This window comes from Cicer arietinum, chromosome 2 (genome assembly GCF_000331145.2).
Source record: "Cicer arietinum cultivar CDC Frontier isolate Library 1 chromosome 2, Cicar.CDCFrontier_v2.0, whole genome shotgun sequence".
Lineage (NCBI taxonomy): Eukaryota > Viridiplantae > Streptophyta > Magnoliopsida > Fabales > Fabaceae > Cicer > Cicer arietinum.
This window is the reverse complement of record NC_021161.2, coordinates 12,685,084-12,699,346: the sequence shown is the minus strand read 5'-3', so window position 1 is coordinate 12,699,346 and position 14,263 is coordinate 12,685,084. Positions and strand designations below refer to the sequence as shown.

General features: G+C 31.3%; 1 protein-coding gene across 1 annotated transcript; it reads right to left on the bottom strand.

Annotated features, from left to right (window-relative positions):
* Positions 1–7,145: 7,145 nt before the first annotated feature.
* Positions 7,146–12,134, bottom strand: LOC101495182 (PI-PLC X domain-containing protein At5g67130). Its single transcript, XM_004490161.4, has 8 exons — positions 12,031–12,134; positions 11,650–11,772; positions 10,954–11,091; positions 10,781–10,879; positions 10,348–10,651; positions 9,823–10,046; positions 9,428–9,514; positions 7,146–7,485 (listed from the first exon to the last, which is right to left on the bottom strand). Exons 1-8 carry the CDS (start codon positions 12,109–12,111, stop codon positions 7,453–7,455), a joined length of 1,089 nt encoding a protein of 362 aa, XP_004490218.1. The 5' UTR covers positions 12,112–12,134; the 3' UTR covers positions 7,146–7,452.
* Between the last annotated feature and the right edge of the window lie 2,129 nt (positions 12,135–14,263).

Sequence of the window (14,263 nt, the reverse complement as noted above, 5' to 3'; positions counted from 1 at the left end):
TGCAACAGAAATGACATTTGCCATCAAAGGATGAATGTTTATTTGGTTTAGTAAAGATGTCATACATACTCTTAGCAATAGCAGATTTTTGACCATGTTTGACATTTCTGGTTTGCATATAACCAATACCAGATCTGTTTTTATTTTTTCTTTTGACATGCATATTTGGTGTATATCCTAAACCAGATTTTTCATGAACATGTCTTTGATTGCTAAGTATGACATTCAGCTTATCTTTACTATTTGCAAAATTTAATAAATCAGATTTTAATGATGCAACAGTATTTTCAAGTTCAATGCACTTTGCAGATTTTTCTTGTGAATCCTTTTTCAGTTGTTCACATAAATTTTCAATTTCTTTATGTTCAACATTCATTTGTTCAAGCATTTTCTTTGTGCTTAACAACTGTTTTATGGAATTCACATAATCATCATGCAGTTCATTGAAAGCTTCTTGTAGCTCATCATATGTTGGATTAGATTGTGAACTAACCTCATTTTCTGATTCTGAATCTGTATCTGCCATGAGACACAAGTTGACTTCTTCTTCATCAGAAGATGCAGAGGATTCATCGTTATCATTCCATGCAATATAAGCTTTTCTGGTTTTGGTGACTGGTTCCTTGCCTTTTGATTTTGTAGCTCTATTCTTGTTTTGCAATTTGTAGCATTCTGACTTTATGTGACCAGTTTTACCACATTCATAGCATGTAATGGTCTTGTTGTCAGTAGTCTTGGAGCTAGATGGTTTTCTGAATTTGTTGTCTTTCTTCTTCAGAAACTTCTTGAATTTCTTGACAAGCAACCCGATTTCCGGCTCTTCAGATTCACTACTGGATTGATCTGAGCAGCTATCTGATTCAGTTTTCGATTGCTGGGCTTGAACCTTCAGGGATAGTCCTTTCTTTTTGCGGCTTTCCATCTCTGATTCGTCCAGTCGATGTAATTCCATTTCGTGTTCTCTTAGTTTACCAAACAAAGTTGCAGTCGTCATCTTTGCTAGATCTTTAGATTCTGCTATGGCTGTTATCTTTGGCTGCCATTCTCTGGTTAGACAACTCATAATTTTTCCAATCTGCTGTTCGTTATCCACTTGCTTTCCCAATGCATGAAGATTATTCACAATGTGTGTGAATCTGGTTTGCAGATCACTGATGGATTCGTCCCTTTTCATGCTGAATAATTCATATTCGTGCATCAGTGTGTTTACGCGAGCTCTCTTCACGTCTGTGGTTCCTTCATGTGTTTCTTGAAGAATGTCCCACATTTCTTTTGCTGACTTGCAGTTTGACACTCTAAAAAATTCTTCTGCACAAAGAGCAGATGTTATAATGTTCTTAGCCTTTGCATTATAACCTACCTTTTTCTTGTCATCATCTGACCAGTCGGCTCTAGGCTTGAGAATCATTGAGTCATTCGTTCCTGCAATCTTGGGAATATATGGACCGTTTTCAACAGCGTCAAGGATGTCTATGCCACTGGCTTCCAAGAAGATTAGCATCCTGTGCTTCCAGTACATATAAGCTGTTCCGTTGAAAGCTGGAGGTCTTGCTAACGATGCGCCTTCTCCCAGAAAATCGTTTGAGGCCATAGTGCTTTTATGAGTATTACATTAGCAATTAAAAGTAAAAAGATAAATGATAGAATGCACCAAGATTTATCCTGGTTCAGTTGTCAACGAGACAACCTACATCCAGTCCTGACAATCCAACTGGATTTCAGCTTTTTCTCCAATAGAAAGAATTGTGAATTGTGTACAGATTGTCCAATTTCCTCGAAACCTATCTATCTCTCACAATCTCTTTCGTATTGCTCACCCCTTGATCCTTGTAGTCAATCAGCAGACTCACACAAAATCAAAGTACGGCTCCTTCTTGATGAGGCCTCTCACCCAAGAAGATCGCCACCAGTTTCTAGCTGGATTTCTAGCAGTCGTTTTCTTTACAAAGTATTTATTTCAAAACCGAATAAAAGAAGTAGTAAAAGAAGTCTTCAATCTTGAACAATGTGTCTTCTCACGAATCTGGTTATTCAATGATGGATTATGAGAACATTGTCTTTTCTCTCAAGAATACTTTTTCAGCTCTCTCAATGATTATGGATAATCTTTTTGGCTTTGATACCCTTGTTATGAAATCGATTTACTCAGTCAATGATCAACTTTTGTTGATTTCTTGTGTTCCAAGCAATTTGTATCAAGTGTGTAGGATTGGATTGTTGTTCCTGAAATTTTGCTCAATTAAAATGTTAGATTTATCATATGATGTATGAACATTTTGTATGATTGTTAATTATGTCAAAATTAGGATTCAAGGACTAAAGTCCAACAACAACAACAAAGTTTAATTGTAGTTTTAGTCATCTTATTTTTATTAATTCACGAAATTGATCTTTTTATTTTAAAAGTCGACAGTTTTGGTCCCTCTATCTGATTTTTTAACTAAAAAATAATGATATAGGTTATTTTAAATAACGTAACATATGATACGATGATGTAAAATAATTAACACCTATGAAATTAGAATAAAACACGAAAAAAATTTAATTTTTAACTTCAAATTTATTTTTATATTTTTAATTTAATTAATGACATAAGAATAATTAATGCATTTATATAGTTTTATATCATAGAATTGTATTTTACGTCATTTATAATATGTAAAATCATCATTTTCTATTTTAAAAATCAAAATTATCAATTTTTAAAATAAAAATATAATTCCATAAATTAATAATAATAAAAAGAACTAAAACTCCATATAAGCTAAAAAAAAAATAAAAAACGATGGTAAAATTATAATAGCAAGTAATTACCACACGACTTTTGCTGGAGTAGATTCTTTCTTCTTATATCGAGAGACATTGCATTTCGGACACGCCTTAAGTAGTTCATATTCGTTTCGAAATAAAATGCAATCGTTAGGACACTCATAAATCCTTTCGTAACTCATTCCAATAGAACACAAAATCCGTTTAGCCTCGTAGGTTCGACTGAGAAGTTCATTATCATCTGGCAACATATCTTTTATGAGTGTTGATAATTCTGTAAAGCTTTTATCAGACCATCCATTACTCGCTTTTAAGTTGTACAACTTTAATATCGCTGACAGTCTTGTGAATTTAGTACAACCATTATATAATTCTTTCTCTGCATCACTCAACAAACTTTCAAACATTTTAGGACAATCTCGAAGATCTTCTTCAACTGCTTTTGCAATCTCATCAACTCGGTCCGGCTCATATGTATCTGTATCGAAGTCAGTTGAAGCATATGTCGAACTATTCTCAAAATTAATGTTTCCTTTTTTTTTCTCACCATGTCTTATCCAACATGTGTAGCTTTGATCAATTCCATTACATACTAGATGTCCTTCTAATTCATCTTCTCTAACACGTTTTCCAAAACAACATTTTAAACAAGGACAAACTACTCTATTTGGATCTTTTGCATTCTTCACTGCAAACTCAACAAACTCCTTCACTCCAATTTCATACTCTTTTGACAATCGATTGGCTGAAATCCATTTCCTATCCATATTATACCACCTATATAAATGCAGTAACAAAAATAATAAGCTTTCAAAACATATCAACAAGTTTCAAAAAGAAACCAATATCAACTAACAATTTCAAAACAGAACAGATCATGTGGTATGAGTTTTTGACAATTTTTGACAATTTCAAAACAGAACAGATCATGTGGTATGAGTTTTTGACAATTTTTGACAATTTCAAAACATAACAGATCATGTGTAAAAAATACCTTAGACAACGTAGATGGCCGCACAGTACGTAGAGGATATTAGGGTTCCCAACGTATATAATTATTTGAAAGATGTAGAGGATATGAGGGTTTCCAACGTATATAATTATTTGAAAGATGCAGTTTACAGCGCTTGTGAAAATAGCGTTGTAATAGGTAGTTAAATTCAATGAAAGCGCATGTATTTTACAGCGCTTGTGAAACAAGCGCTGTAATAGGTAGTTAAATTCAATGAAAGCGCATGTATTTTACAGCGCTTGTGAAAAAAGCGCTGTAATAGGTAGTTAAATTCAATGAAAGCGTATGTATTTTACAGCGCTTGTGACAAGCGCTGTAAAAGCCTTATAACGTGATGCGCAAATGTTATATGACCTACTACAGCGCTTGTTTTACAGCGCTTGTCATCAAAAGCGCTGTAAAAGGTTCCGTTATTTTTAAAATATAATTACAACAGCGCTTGTGTTTAGCAAGCGCTGTAAAATGGACGCTGTTAAATGTCATTTTTGGCATAGTAAGTATAACAAAATTCCAACTCATGCTAGCAAAACTATTCCATTTTCTTGGTCTCCACCACAATATTTTCAGCTAGATTTTCAAACTCAAAAAGTGAACGTGTCTTCAGAAATGATTTCATTAGTTGTTCAAACAAACTTTAATTTCTTTTTCTTTCTAATTTTGGTTTTTTTTTTTTTTTTTTTAGCATACATAATCAAAAGTGTGTATGTTGTGTTGATGTCAGGAAAGTAGAGGCAAAGTATAACAAAGAATTAATAGTTGTATCTTATTAAGTTAAATATTACACTATTAAAATTTTTAAAAAAATTGTTATAAAATATTATGAGTGAAAAATGTTTATTCTGTGTATGATTTAAAAAAAGTTGTAATTAGTGTATCAAATATTTATTTTGAATTTTTATATAAAAGACATTTAAGAGTCGCAATACTAATTAAATATATATTTCTCTTTAAATTAATTGGTTCATAAAACACATTTTTCTTAACTAAAATTTGATGAATGATAAACATTTATTACTTGTAAGATTTATTCAAAAATTATTTATGTAGAATTTAGTACATAAAAATCACATGTGAACTTAGTATCTAAACAAAATATTGATGTATTGATACAACCTCTATAATGCTACGTGCATAGGATTGCATATAAAAACTTAACTAATTAGAATATTTTGAACCTCTTTAGGCTTCTTCTTTCGAGGCGTTCCTTGGGGGGGAAACATCACTTCTTGAATTTAATCTAGTCATGTCGTTGTAGTCATCATCCACTTTTGAAGGTGTGTGAGGTTGCTTCTAATCTGTTTCTATCATTTCCACCATCTTCTCGAGTCTCCTAATCTAGACTCTCACCCATGGTGTCCTCTATTCTTTGTAAGTTTTAGATGGGTTGTCACGATAACAAGAGTTCACGGCGTCTAGGTCTCTCTGTGTTGCCCCATTGAGGCAAAAAAAAAAAAAAAAAGTTTATGTGGGGAAGGTATGTCTCTGTAAGGTTGTCTCCGAGGTGGAGGCGTTTGACATCTAGGGATGTCATTTTGGATGTTTGATCTGCTGTTGTGTTGACTCGGTTCTTCTTGGGATGGCTCCAGGGGAGCCCTAATTCTAATAATCGACATGTTGTAGAAATCTTGAAGCCTAGGAAAGTTTTACCAAGGCCTCACGGTGGACACCATTGTTCTTGTATGAACTCACATGTGAATCACTAGTGGCAGTGACGTAGACTTCCAGTTTGATGTTGCTAGATTGCTCCAATTTAAACTCATTCTTCTTGTATGCTCCTGCTCCAAATAGGGGGTGTATCAACAATAACACTTTGATACCAAAGTGGACAGGGTGTAAGCATATAACAAGTAGAAAGTAATGAGTAATGTGTGTGGTACCTAGCTGCATAACGCTTTATTTATAAAGTAGTTGGACTCATACGTGGAATTGTTGTTAGATACTGTTGGATTTTGAGTTTCAAAAACTATTTAAAAATCACAATTTATGTCACCGAAGATATTACAATGTAATTGCATACTAAGATAAGTGACAGGGCTTATCTGGTTGAGAGTGTGTTCCAGAATGCATGGGATATTATTAATATGTTGGTGCTACTAGATACTGCCTTTTAACATGTGTGCTTCTAGGGAGGACGTCGAGGGTAGTTTTTGTGTTACACCATCCTTTAGTATTGAGTCGCCTTTAGTGTTGAGGTCGCCACATTGGGTTTGTATTCAGCTCGATCTCGATATTGGACCCGCTTGCTCTATTTGTATTGGTTTCCCTTATGGTCGATCAATATTACAAATGTAACAGTTATTATGTGACAGAGAGAGTACCATTAGGTGGAGTAACTCAAAAAGTTACTCTAGATCAGTCAACAAGTCCCCACCCATAAGTGATCCACCGTGGAATAGTACTTAAAAATCACCGAAAATTCTAATGGCGGTCAACAATACTCATCGTCTTAAGGAATAAGATTGTGACCTGATTGATGTTGATTGAACACATGATGTTTTGAATGTTAAATTGTTAGAGTTGACTAAAGTTCATACGAATGATAATGCTTCTGATATGATGACTAAAATACTACCAAAAGAGAAGTTTGAAATTTATTGTGATATCGTCGGTTTGGTGATCATCTCCACATAGTTGTGAGGAGAAGATATATTGTGTATTGAGCTCTCTTCTTATGATGAGAAATGCTCAACTATTTTAGTCCATTATGTGTTTCATTTATTTAAATTGAGATAGGAACATAGTATGGTTGAAAGAGGAGATTATTTTGGTGAGAAGAGCATCCACCAAAAGAGAGAAAAACTATTCTCATTTTCTAACAACTTGTCACCGTAAAATTGCGGCCAAGAAGTCGTTCACCGTTCGATCAGATTGAGTTTTGGCTAGCATGTTTGTAATACGTAGCTCTTCACTTTCAAATGTTGGATCGACAAGATGAGGTCTGAACAAAAAGAAACCTGATTCTCACAATTGCTACTGATTTGGATGTTATTCATCTTTTGTTCTCATTTGTAAGGTTGTGTTTTGTTGTTTTGGCCAATTGTTAGTATGGTTTGTTTGCTATTTTGAGACTTTATTTTATACCCTTATTTGATTATAGTGAAGTTATTTCTTTAATCTAAACAACTCATACTCTTATGGTTTTCGACATTAAAATCTTGGCGTCCTTTGCAAATTTTATTCGTTCTGTTTGCTAACATATATTTGTTGAGTGTTCCTCACATATTGGTGCAAATTGAAATTTTTTATTTCTATTGGGTATAACTTTGTCATTGTATATCAAAAGGCATGTCCCTCACTTATTCTCTAACTCTCCAACAAACAGAAAAAAGTTTAGACATCAAAATCTTAATGGAAACTCAAATCGAACGAAGGAAAATATATTTTTTCGACCTTATGACATGTGTTCCAAAAATTATCTGATTCACATTTGAGCTCTAGTGGGATAGTATATGTCAGATACTGATGGTAATCCACATAAAATTTCATCACCATATTACATTTTTTTATTTATTTTCAAGCAAGACATATATATTTATCTACTAATAGATATTATTTAATACACTTTTGAGCTTAGTTATCTTTCATTTTGGATCTAAAATTCAGAACCAATATTGGCCTTTTTATTTACTTCATGCTTCCTTCATATTTTTGTCGGCATCTTCCACATTTTCTTATTTGCTTCTTATTGTACATGAATATCCAAGCTGCACAAAACTCAAGTATTAAATCACCACAAACAATTATATACGTTAGACCTACATGAAGACATAAATTGGATAAATGCAGATCTTGAAATCTCATCTCTTTTGACAACAATATATTTAGGCAATATAATACAAAAAATTATCAATTTACACTCACCTCCTTTTATGAAGGTGTAAATTAGCAACTTATATTTTTTATTTTGACAAAATAATCAATCTCTATTGTTTTAAATAAGTAAAATTGAAGGATAGTTTTATAAGCTTTATTTCGTTTATTAATGCTTAAAAGAGTTATATATTTTTAATCTATACCTTCTAATTTTCAGGTGTACAGAACAACGTACATGGTAAAAAGGATAAAATTATAAATTTCATTTTACATGGTAAGAAGATAAATTAAGTTAAAAAAAATATAAATTACATCTTTATCTCTCATTGATGTAGTTTTCTAAAAGAGATGATTGGATTCCATTGTCCAAAACAAAAACAAAAGGTGAACATTTGCTAATTCATTTACACCAACTAAAAAATGAGTGGTTTGTAAATTAGCAAGCCCCATGTATAAAACATACAACTATGATTTTCTTCTTTATACAATATATTCCAACAATTTTAGTATCTAACTTTTTATTTTGTGAAAACATGTTGTGTTTTCCTTTTCTAAAATAGGTGTTCATTTTACTTTTGATAATTATTTTTGAAGAGAATCATTGTTATGGAGAGATGATGAAATATTGATTAATAAAAATTTATTTTTAAAAATCATAAAAATAGTTTTTTTTTCACATTTTCATTGTTTCTAAAAGTTTAGATAATTCAAAACGTACTAAAACAATTCTTAAATTTTCCTTTTCTCAACAATGTCTGGATCAAAATGTAGCCAAATACTTAAGAGAAGATTTGGATTCTCATGAATAATACTAACAACACACTTTTTAAGACACCTTTTTCAACACAGTATCTTTGAATGATCAAAATCCACATGGTCCCACAATATTCATATGGCACCCACATGATTTGGTGGGACCTCTATAGTGAGGAGCAAATAGCGTAACAAGCTAAAGAGTCATTCAAACCTCCTATCATAGGTTAGTTCGGTGGGTCTTTTTTTTTCAATATCCTCTTTTTGAAAAAAAAAACACTAAAATATCCCCATTTGAAAAAAATATACCAAAATACCCCTTTTTTAAAAAATCAAGTGGGAAGTCGCCATTTGGAACTCGGGCTTCCTTAAGGAAGTCGCCATTCCAAATGGCAACTTGTAAGTAAAGAAAAAAAAAATGGGGCATTTTAGTATATTTTTTTCAGATGGGGTATTTTAGTGTTTTTTTTTCAAAAAGAAGGTATTGAAAAAAAAAACCTAGTTCGGTAGTAGTTTTATCCTATCATAAGTTGAAGCGTATAGCCCGTTCTACGACATGTGGTCGCAACATCTCGTTAGTAAGCTCTAATTCCTTTTTCAAGAGTGGGAATTTGAGACATTCTGCTTTGCAATTACTGTTGCGCGATTTTTCTAGAAAATAGCGCTTCATCTTCTCTGCGATTCTGCGACAATCAAGACCGCGACAGCCGCAACCCTAATACGGGGCGGTGTCTTGCATAGCGCTGGACAACAGTGATGCGATGCACCTTTGCAATTGCGGCTGCGGCGGCCGCTATTGACTACATAGGATGGAACCTATGTGAACTTTGACCAGTTAAATAAAGTGTAATTAAAAAATATGTGTTAAAAAGTATATTGCTAGCACATAATATTGGCTATCTATATCGTTCAATTAAGATACGCTTCACATTTTAACTTTTATTTTCAATCTGACTAAACAAAAACAAAAACTGGATCCATCAAATCTTTCTTGACTGTTTGTGATTTTCTAACGGCTAGGAATCGAAATCCATGTACTAGAGCCATACATTGAAAAACCAACAAAAGATAAAACCTTACCGCACAAGCATGAACATCATCACATCCACACAATAGTTTCCCATTTAACATATCCACAGCTTGAAATGACCCTCCTCCATCGCTTCTCTGCAATATATTTCAAATGACAGCGTATTTCAAGATATATAAAATGACATCCTACAACAAAACGTAGAAGAACTTTGTAGGATTTAGATTCCCTGTAGTCACGAATTCTCCGCGGTCACACAGTCAAGACATTGATGGTCGTTTATTCGGAGATCAGACAATCTAAATATAACATCATTATTTTTGAATTCTAAAATAAAAATCTGTATATTTCTAGACCGCCTGATCTCGACCAGAAAGCCATTGATGTTCCAAATGCATGAACGCAGAATACTCAGACAGCAGGGAATCTGAATTCAACTTTGTACCTTGTAATAATCAACCGCAACAAAATTTGCCCAGCGATTACCAGCCACAACATGACAAGTAGAAAGCATATTTATGAGGTCTTCTGAATTAACTTTACATGTGACTTTTTGGATTGGAATTGTTCTAAAGTGATTTATTAAAACCAAAGATTTGCTTCTATCATTGAGCTCAGATGAATCTTTACGTTTGGGACATTTTCCCTCAACCATTCCATCCTTACCATCTGCACTCATAAACTCAACATTAATTCAAAATTTGAAAGAAAAAAAAGAAAACACACACACACATCTTGAGTTATCATGTCAGAAATGAAACACATTGCTAAATATTTAAAATTTAAATTTTTATACACAACTAGTATAAAAAGTTTTACACTGTCAACAAATCACAATCAATCATATGTGTAACTTTAGAAGTAGTTACAATGATCTGAGAGTGTAAAAAACTCACACAAACGATATATATGAATTAAATTCAATATTTAATAGAGTAACTTTCATACAAGTGGATTAAATCTTGCTCACATTGATTTTCAACCATATAGTTCCACTGATAAGCTATGCCTTCACTTTCTTCTTTGTGCTTCTGAGATCCAAAGACAATGAGCCTATAATTTTTAGCAATCATGTCTTTTACTAAAGGCCAATCTTTGCCATCTTTAGGCATATTAGAGATAGGAAACCAGTATTTTATCAATCCAGAAGCTATGAATACATTGGTTAATCCATTTGGTACTTCAACATAGTCTTCTAATATTAGTGTCACAATTTCTGATGGATTTGATGATAGGAAATTCTCCACTTCCTTCAAAGCATTTATAGCAGGTTCCTGTTTGAAAAAAGAAGTAACACTGATGAAAAAAAAACAAGGAAAGCTTTTACAACTATACTAATCAAATAATTACAAGTAATACTAAAACTACTTTCATGAAATGAAAAAAAAAAATTATGAACTTACAAATGCAGTAAAGTCATGACATTTCCCTCCAAATGAATGACACAACCATACATCTCCTTTGAAGTCATAAGTATCTAACATAAGGGCACGAACTCCATTCTGCATATTAATTGATTAGAATTGTTTTAGTCAATTTTATGATTTAAAATAATAAATGTGTATTGATATCTTACAGATAATTGCTGAGATATAGTGTCTTCTTGATTTGTGAATGTTACTACAGGAGTAGGATCAGGAATTGGTCTTCTTTTAATTGCAAATGAATTGTGGGTCGTCAGATATGCATATTTGTTGAACGGCAGAGATGTATTCTGTGGAAATGAAATTTGTTAGTAGTTGTTATGTTAGTACTTCAAAATATTAAATTAAATCATTATAACATGCATGTCATGTGATATTCAGTTCCTCATTTTCTTGAACTCAAAAAAAGGTATTTTCATCAATTTTGGTTAGCTTGAGGTGATTTTTTGGAATTCTAAAAAATTTATACACATTTTATCATGTAATTTGGTAGGGAAAATAAGGCTGATTTTTTTTAATAATAAGGCTGGTTATCAAGCCATCAGATTTATGAATTTGAATTCCCTTATCGTAAAAAAAGTTTACTTTTTATTTATTCAACAATAAAAAATTATTGTATTCCTCTAATACACAGAGCAGTTGTAAAGACACTTAAATATAGAGATAAAATACTTTTTTTTTTCTAGATCTAACGGTTATCCTAGCGGTGGTCAAAATCAGCACCATTAGATTTAAAAATGGAAAATTCATGTTTCAAATTTGTATTTTGAATTTCTTTTACCAGCTTAATCCATGTTTATAATTTATAGGCATATACATATATAAAGAGTTGGTGGAGATGTTGATACCAAAAGCTTGAATGGGTTTGTTGTCAATGATCTCACACATCTTGACCCTTTAAATTCTACACTGCAAGAGCTACAAAATAGTCCTGTTGCACAGTCTTCATTGAACGTGCACTTTTCTGAGAGCTGAATAATTGACAATTTGTCACACCAAATATTGAAATTGTGTTAATAGATTCCATTTTGAAACAACGAAATTATAGTTTAAAACAATTATAGTTTTTTTGTAGCTCAATTGTTATTACAAATGCTATATTGGTATGAAATATAAATAAAAAGTAATTGAAAAATTATCGTATTTGAGACAATATTTTTACATTTCATTCTAAAGTATAAGATATACATAGAACATTATTCAACAAATGAGTTAATAGAGTGACACACCTTGTGACGTTCATTAGGAAGCGCAATTGTAGCAGCTATAATGCCGAGGAAAACTGAAAAAATAACCAATGGCACACCCATGGAAAAGAGTTCAAAAGTTAAGCCTAGAGTCTAAGGATGTTATGATAATTAAATATAAAATGGAAATGCATTTATAGAAGGTAAATGATAAGTTGTGCTTTTAAGACATTAATTAAAGAAGAAAAAATATCTTCAAATAAAAAAATTCAATTCTTAATTTTAACTAATTTTTTTAATTTTGTAAAAAAAAAAAGTTTCTTTAATTTAAGTCAAAAAATAAAGTATCATACTCCCTTTGTCAATAAGTGATTTTTTAGAGTTTGATACACATATTAAAAAATAATAAATTTAAATTGGTTCAGTTATTTTTACTATTTATTTATTAAGTAAAAATAAAATTCATTTAATGCATATTTTTTGGACCGTAGAAGTATAAAAGAAAAAACAATACTAGTTACATTTTAATTTTCAAAAAGAACTAAAAGTTGTGGTACAAAAATAAACCAAAAGTTTGGGAATGGAAGGAGTAATGTCCAACTAAAAGTAATTAATTTTATAGAAAATGTGTAAGTAGTGGTAGTTAAGGGAGTAAGGATTACATTAATTAGACATTTATGCATCAAATTCATATTGATAGAAATCTCTATTTATTTTAAGAAATTGAGAAGATTTACACCTAGGAGAAATTTAGAGAAAGTAAGAGTATTCAGTCTGAGATAGAGTAATTGAACTCAGATTTACTTCTCTCTCCTAGTCGTTAAAAAGAATTTGTAAAGTAATATGTTTGTGATATATACATTATCATTATTATCCACCACTTGTATAATTGAAGAATCAAAGAGTTAAATACCCTAGAGCTCTTATGGTGGTAAAGTTTTAATATCAATGAAACAGTTGAAGATAACAAATTAAAATTCAATTTCAAAGGAAACGTTACTCCAATCGACTATTGAACTTACCGTATTTGACGCATTAACTGAAGCAAGAAACATCGTGTTTCTAATTAAAACTAAGACATTTTTTTTGTGATGGAACTAAAACAATTTCTTTAAGCAATCTAAGATAACTTTGAGTTGTTCAGTTCCCTTAAAATAAGATTTTGAGTTGTTCAGTCATTTCACATAAAAAATCTGAGTTGGTTGACCAATATCATAGTGTATTTTAGTATTACGGTAAATTTAACAAAATTACACTAAATTAATATGATTTTATAAAAATTGCAGATATATTTGATTTTACAGTGAGATTGACAAAATCTGTAATAATTTTGTAAAAATTAAGTAAAATCAAATATACACATTATTTTATTTTTGTAAACTTACGATAGATTACCGTGATTTTCATTTTCTTAATATGGTGATTCCAAAACATATGTAACTTGCACTATGCAACATAAGACATTTTCTAGAGTGTACTAATATATTTTAGCGTAAAATATATTTTTAATTTTTTTTTATGTTTAAGTTAGTTCTCAGATAGGTTATTAATGTTTTATATTAGTTTTCGTTTATAAGTCAAACATTTAAATTAATCTTTGTTAGTATTTTTAGTCCTTTTTTATTGTAGATTCCAATAAAAACATGAACATGTGACAATTTATAGATGAGATGGGGTGTGACTAAGATGAATTACAACATGTCAGCATCATCTCTTCCATTTTTGTTACTCCTTAAATCTAAAGCCAAACTAGGATTTACAAAACCAAGAAAAAATTTATTTGAGATTGAAGAATCAATCTATTGAAGAATCTTTGATACCCAAAAAGCCAAAACAACAATGTATAGATTGGTTCAACAGACTGAGATTGAAGAACAAATCTATTGAAGAATCCTTAAAACCCAAAAAATAATTAGTTTAGGAAAAAGTTAAAATCCAAAAAACCCACATAATAGTGATGAAGATGATAAGTTTTGGGATTTTTATAAGGCTAATTTGAGGAACCTAGTTAATGAGAGAGATAGTGAAAGACACTAAAAGTGAGATGTGGGTTTGGTTGAAAAACAATTAAACATACGTAACTCATATTTCTTTATATTTCTTTTGTTTCTAATTCATTCATTCATTTTTATTTTTCTTTCTTTAACTTTGGTTCAGTTGAGCCATTGATGAGAGAAAGAAAGAGGATTGGGTGTTGTGGATTCTTTGGTTATGATCAATAGAAGATGAGTGGAGTTTCTATGTTTCTTCTTTACTTGAAGTTTTCTTTTGTTGT

Bases quoted from the DNA above. Each gene is read 5' to 3' on its own strand.
- LOC101495182 (XM_004490161.4), bottom strand. From the start codon at position 12,111: ATGGGTGTGCCATTGGTTATTTTTTCAGTTTTCCTCGGCATTATAGCT. The intron at 11,092-11,649 runs GTATCAACATCT...TCATTTCCACAG, and splicing joins CAAACCCATTCAAGCTTTTG to AATACATCTCTGCCGTTCAA. The intron at 10,880-10,953 runs GTAAGATATCAA...ATTAATATGCAG, and splicing joins CTATATCTCAGCAATTATCT to AATGGAGTTCGTGCCCTTAT.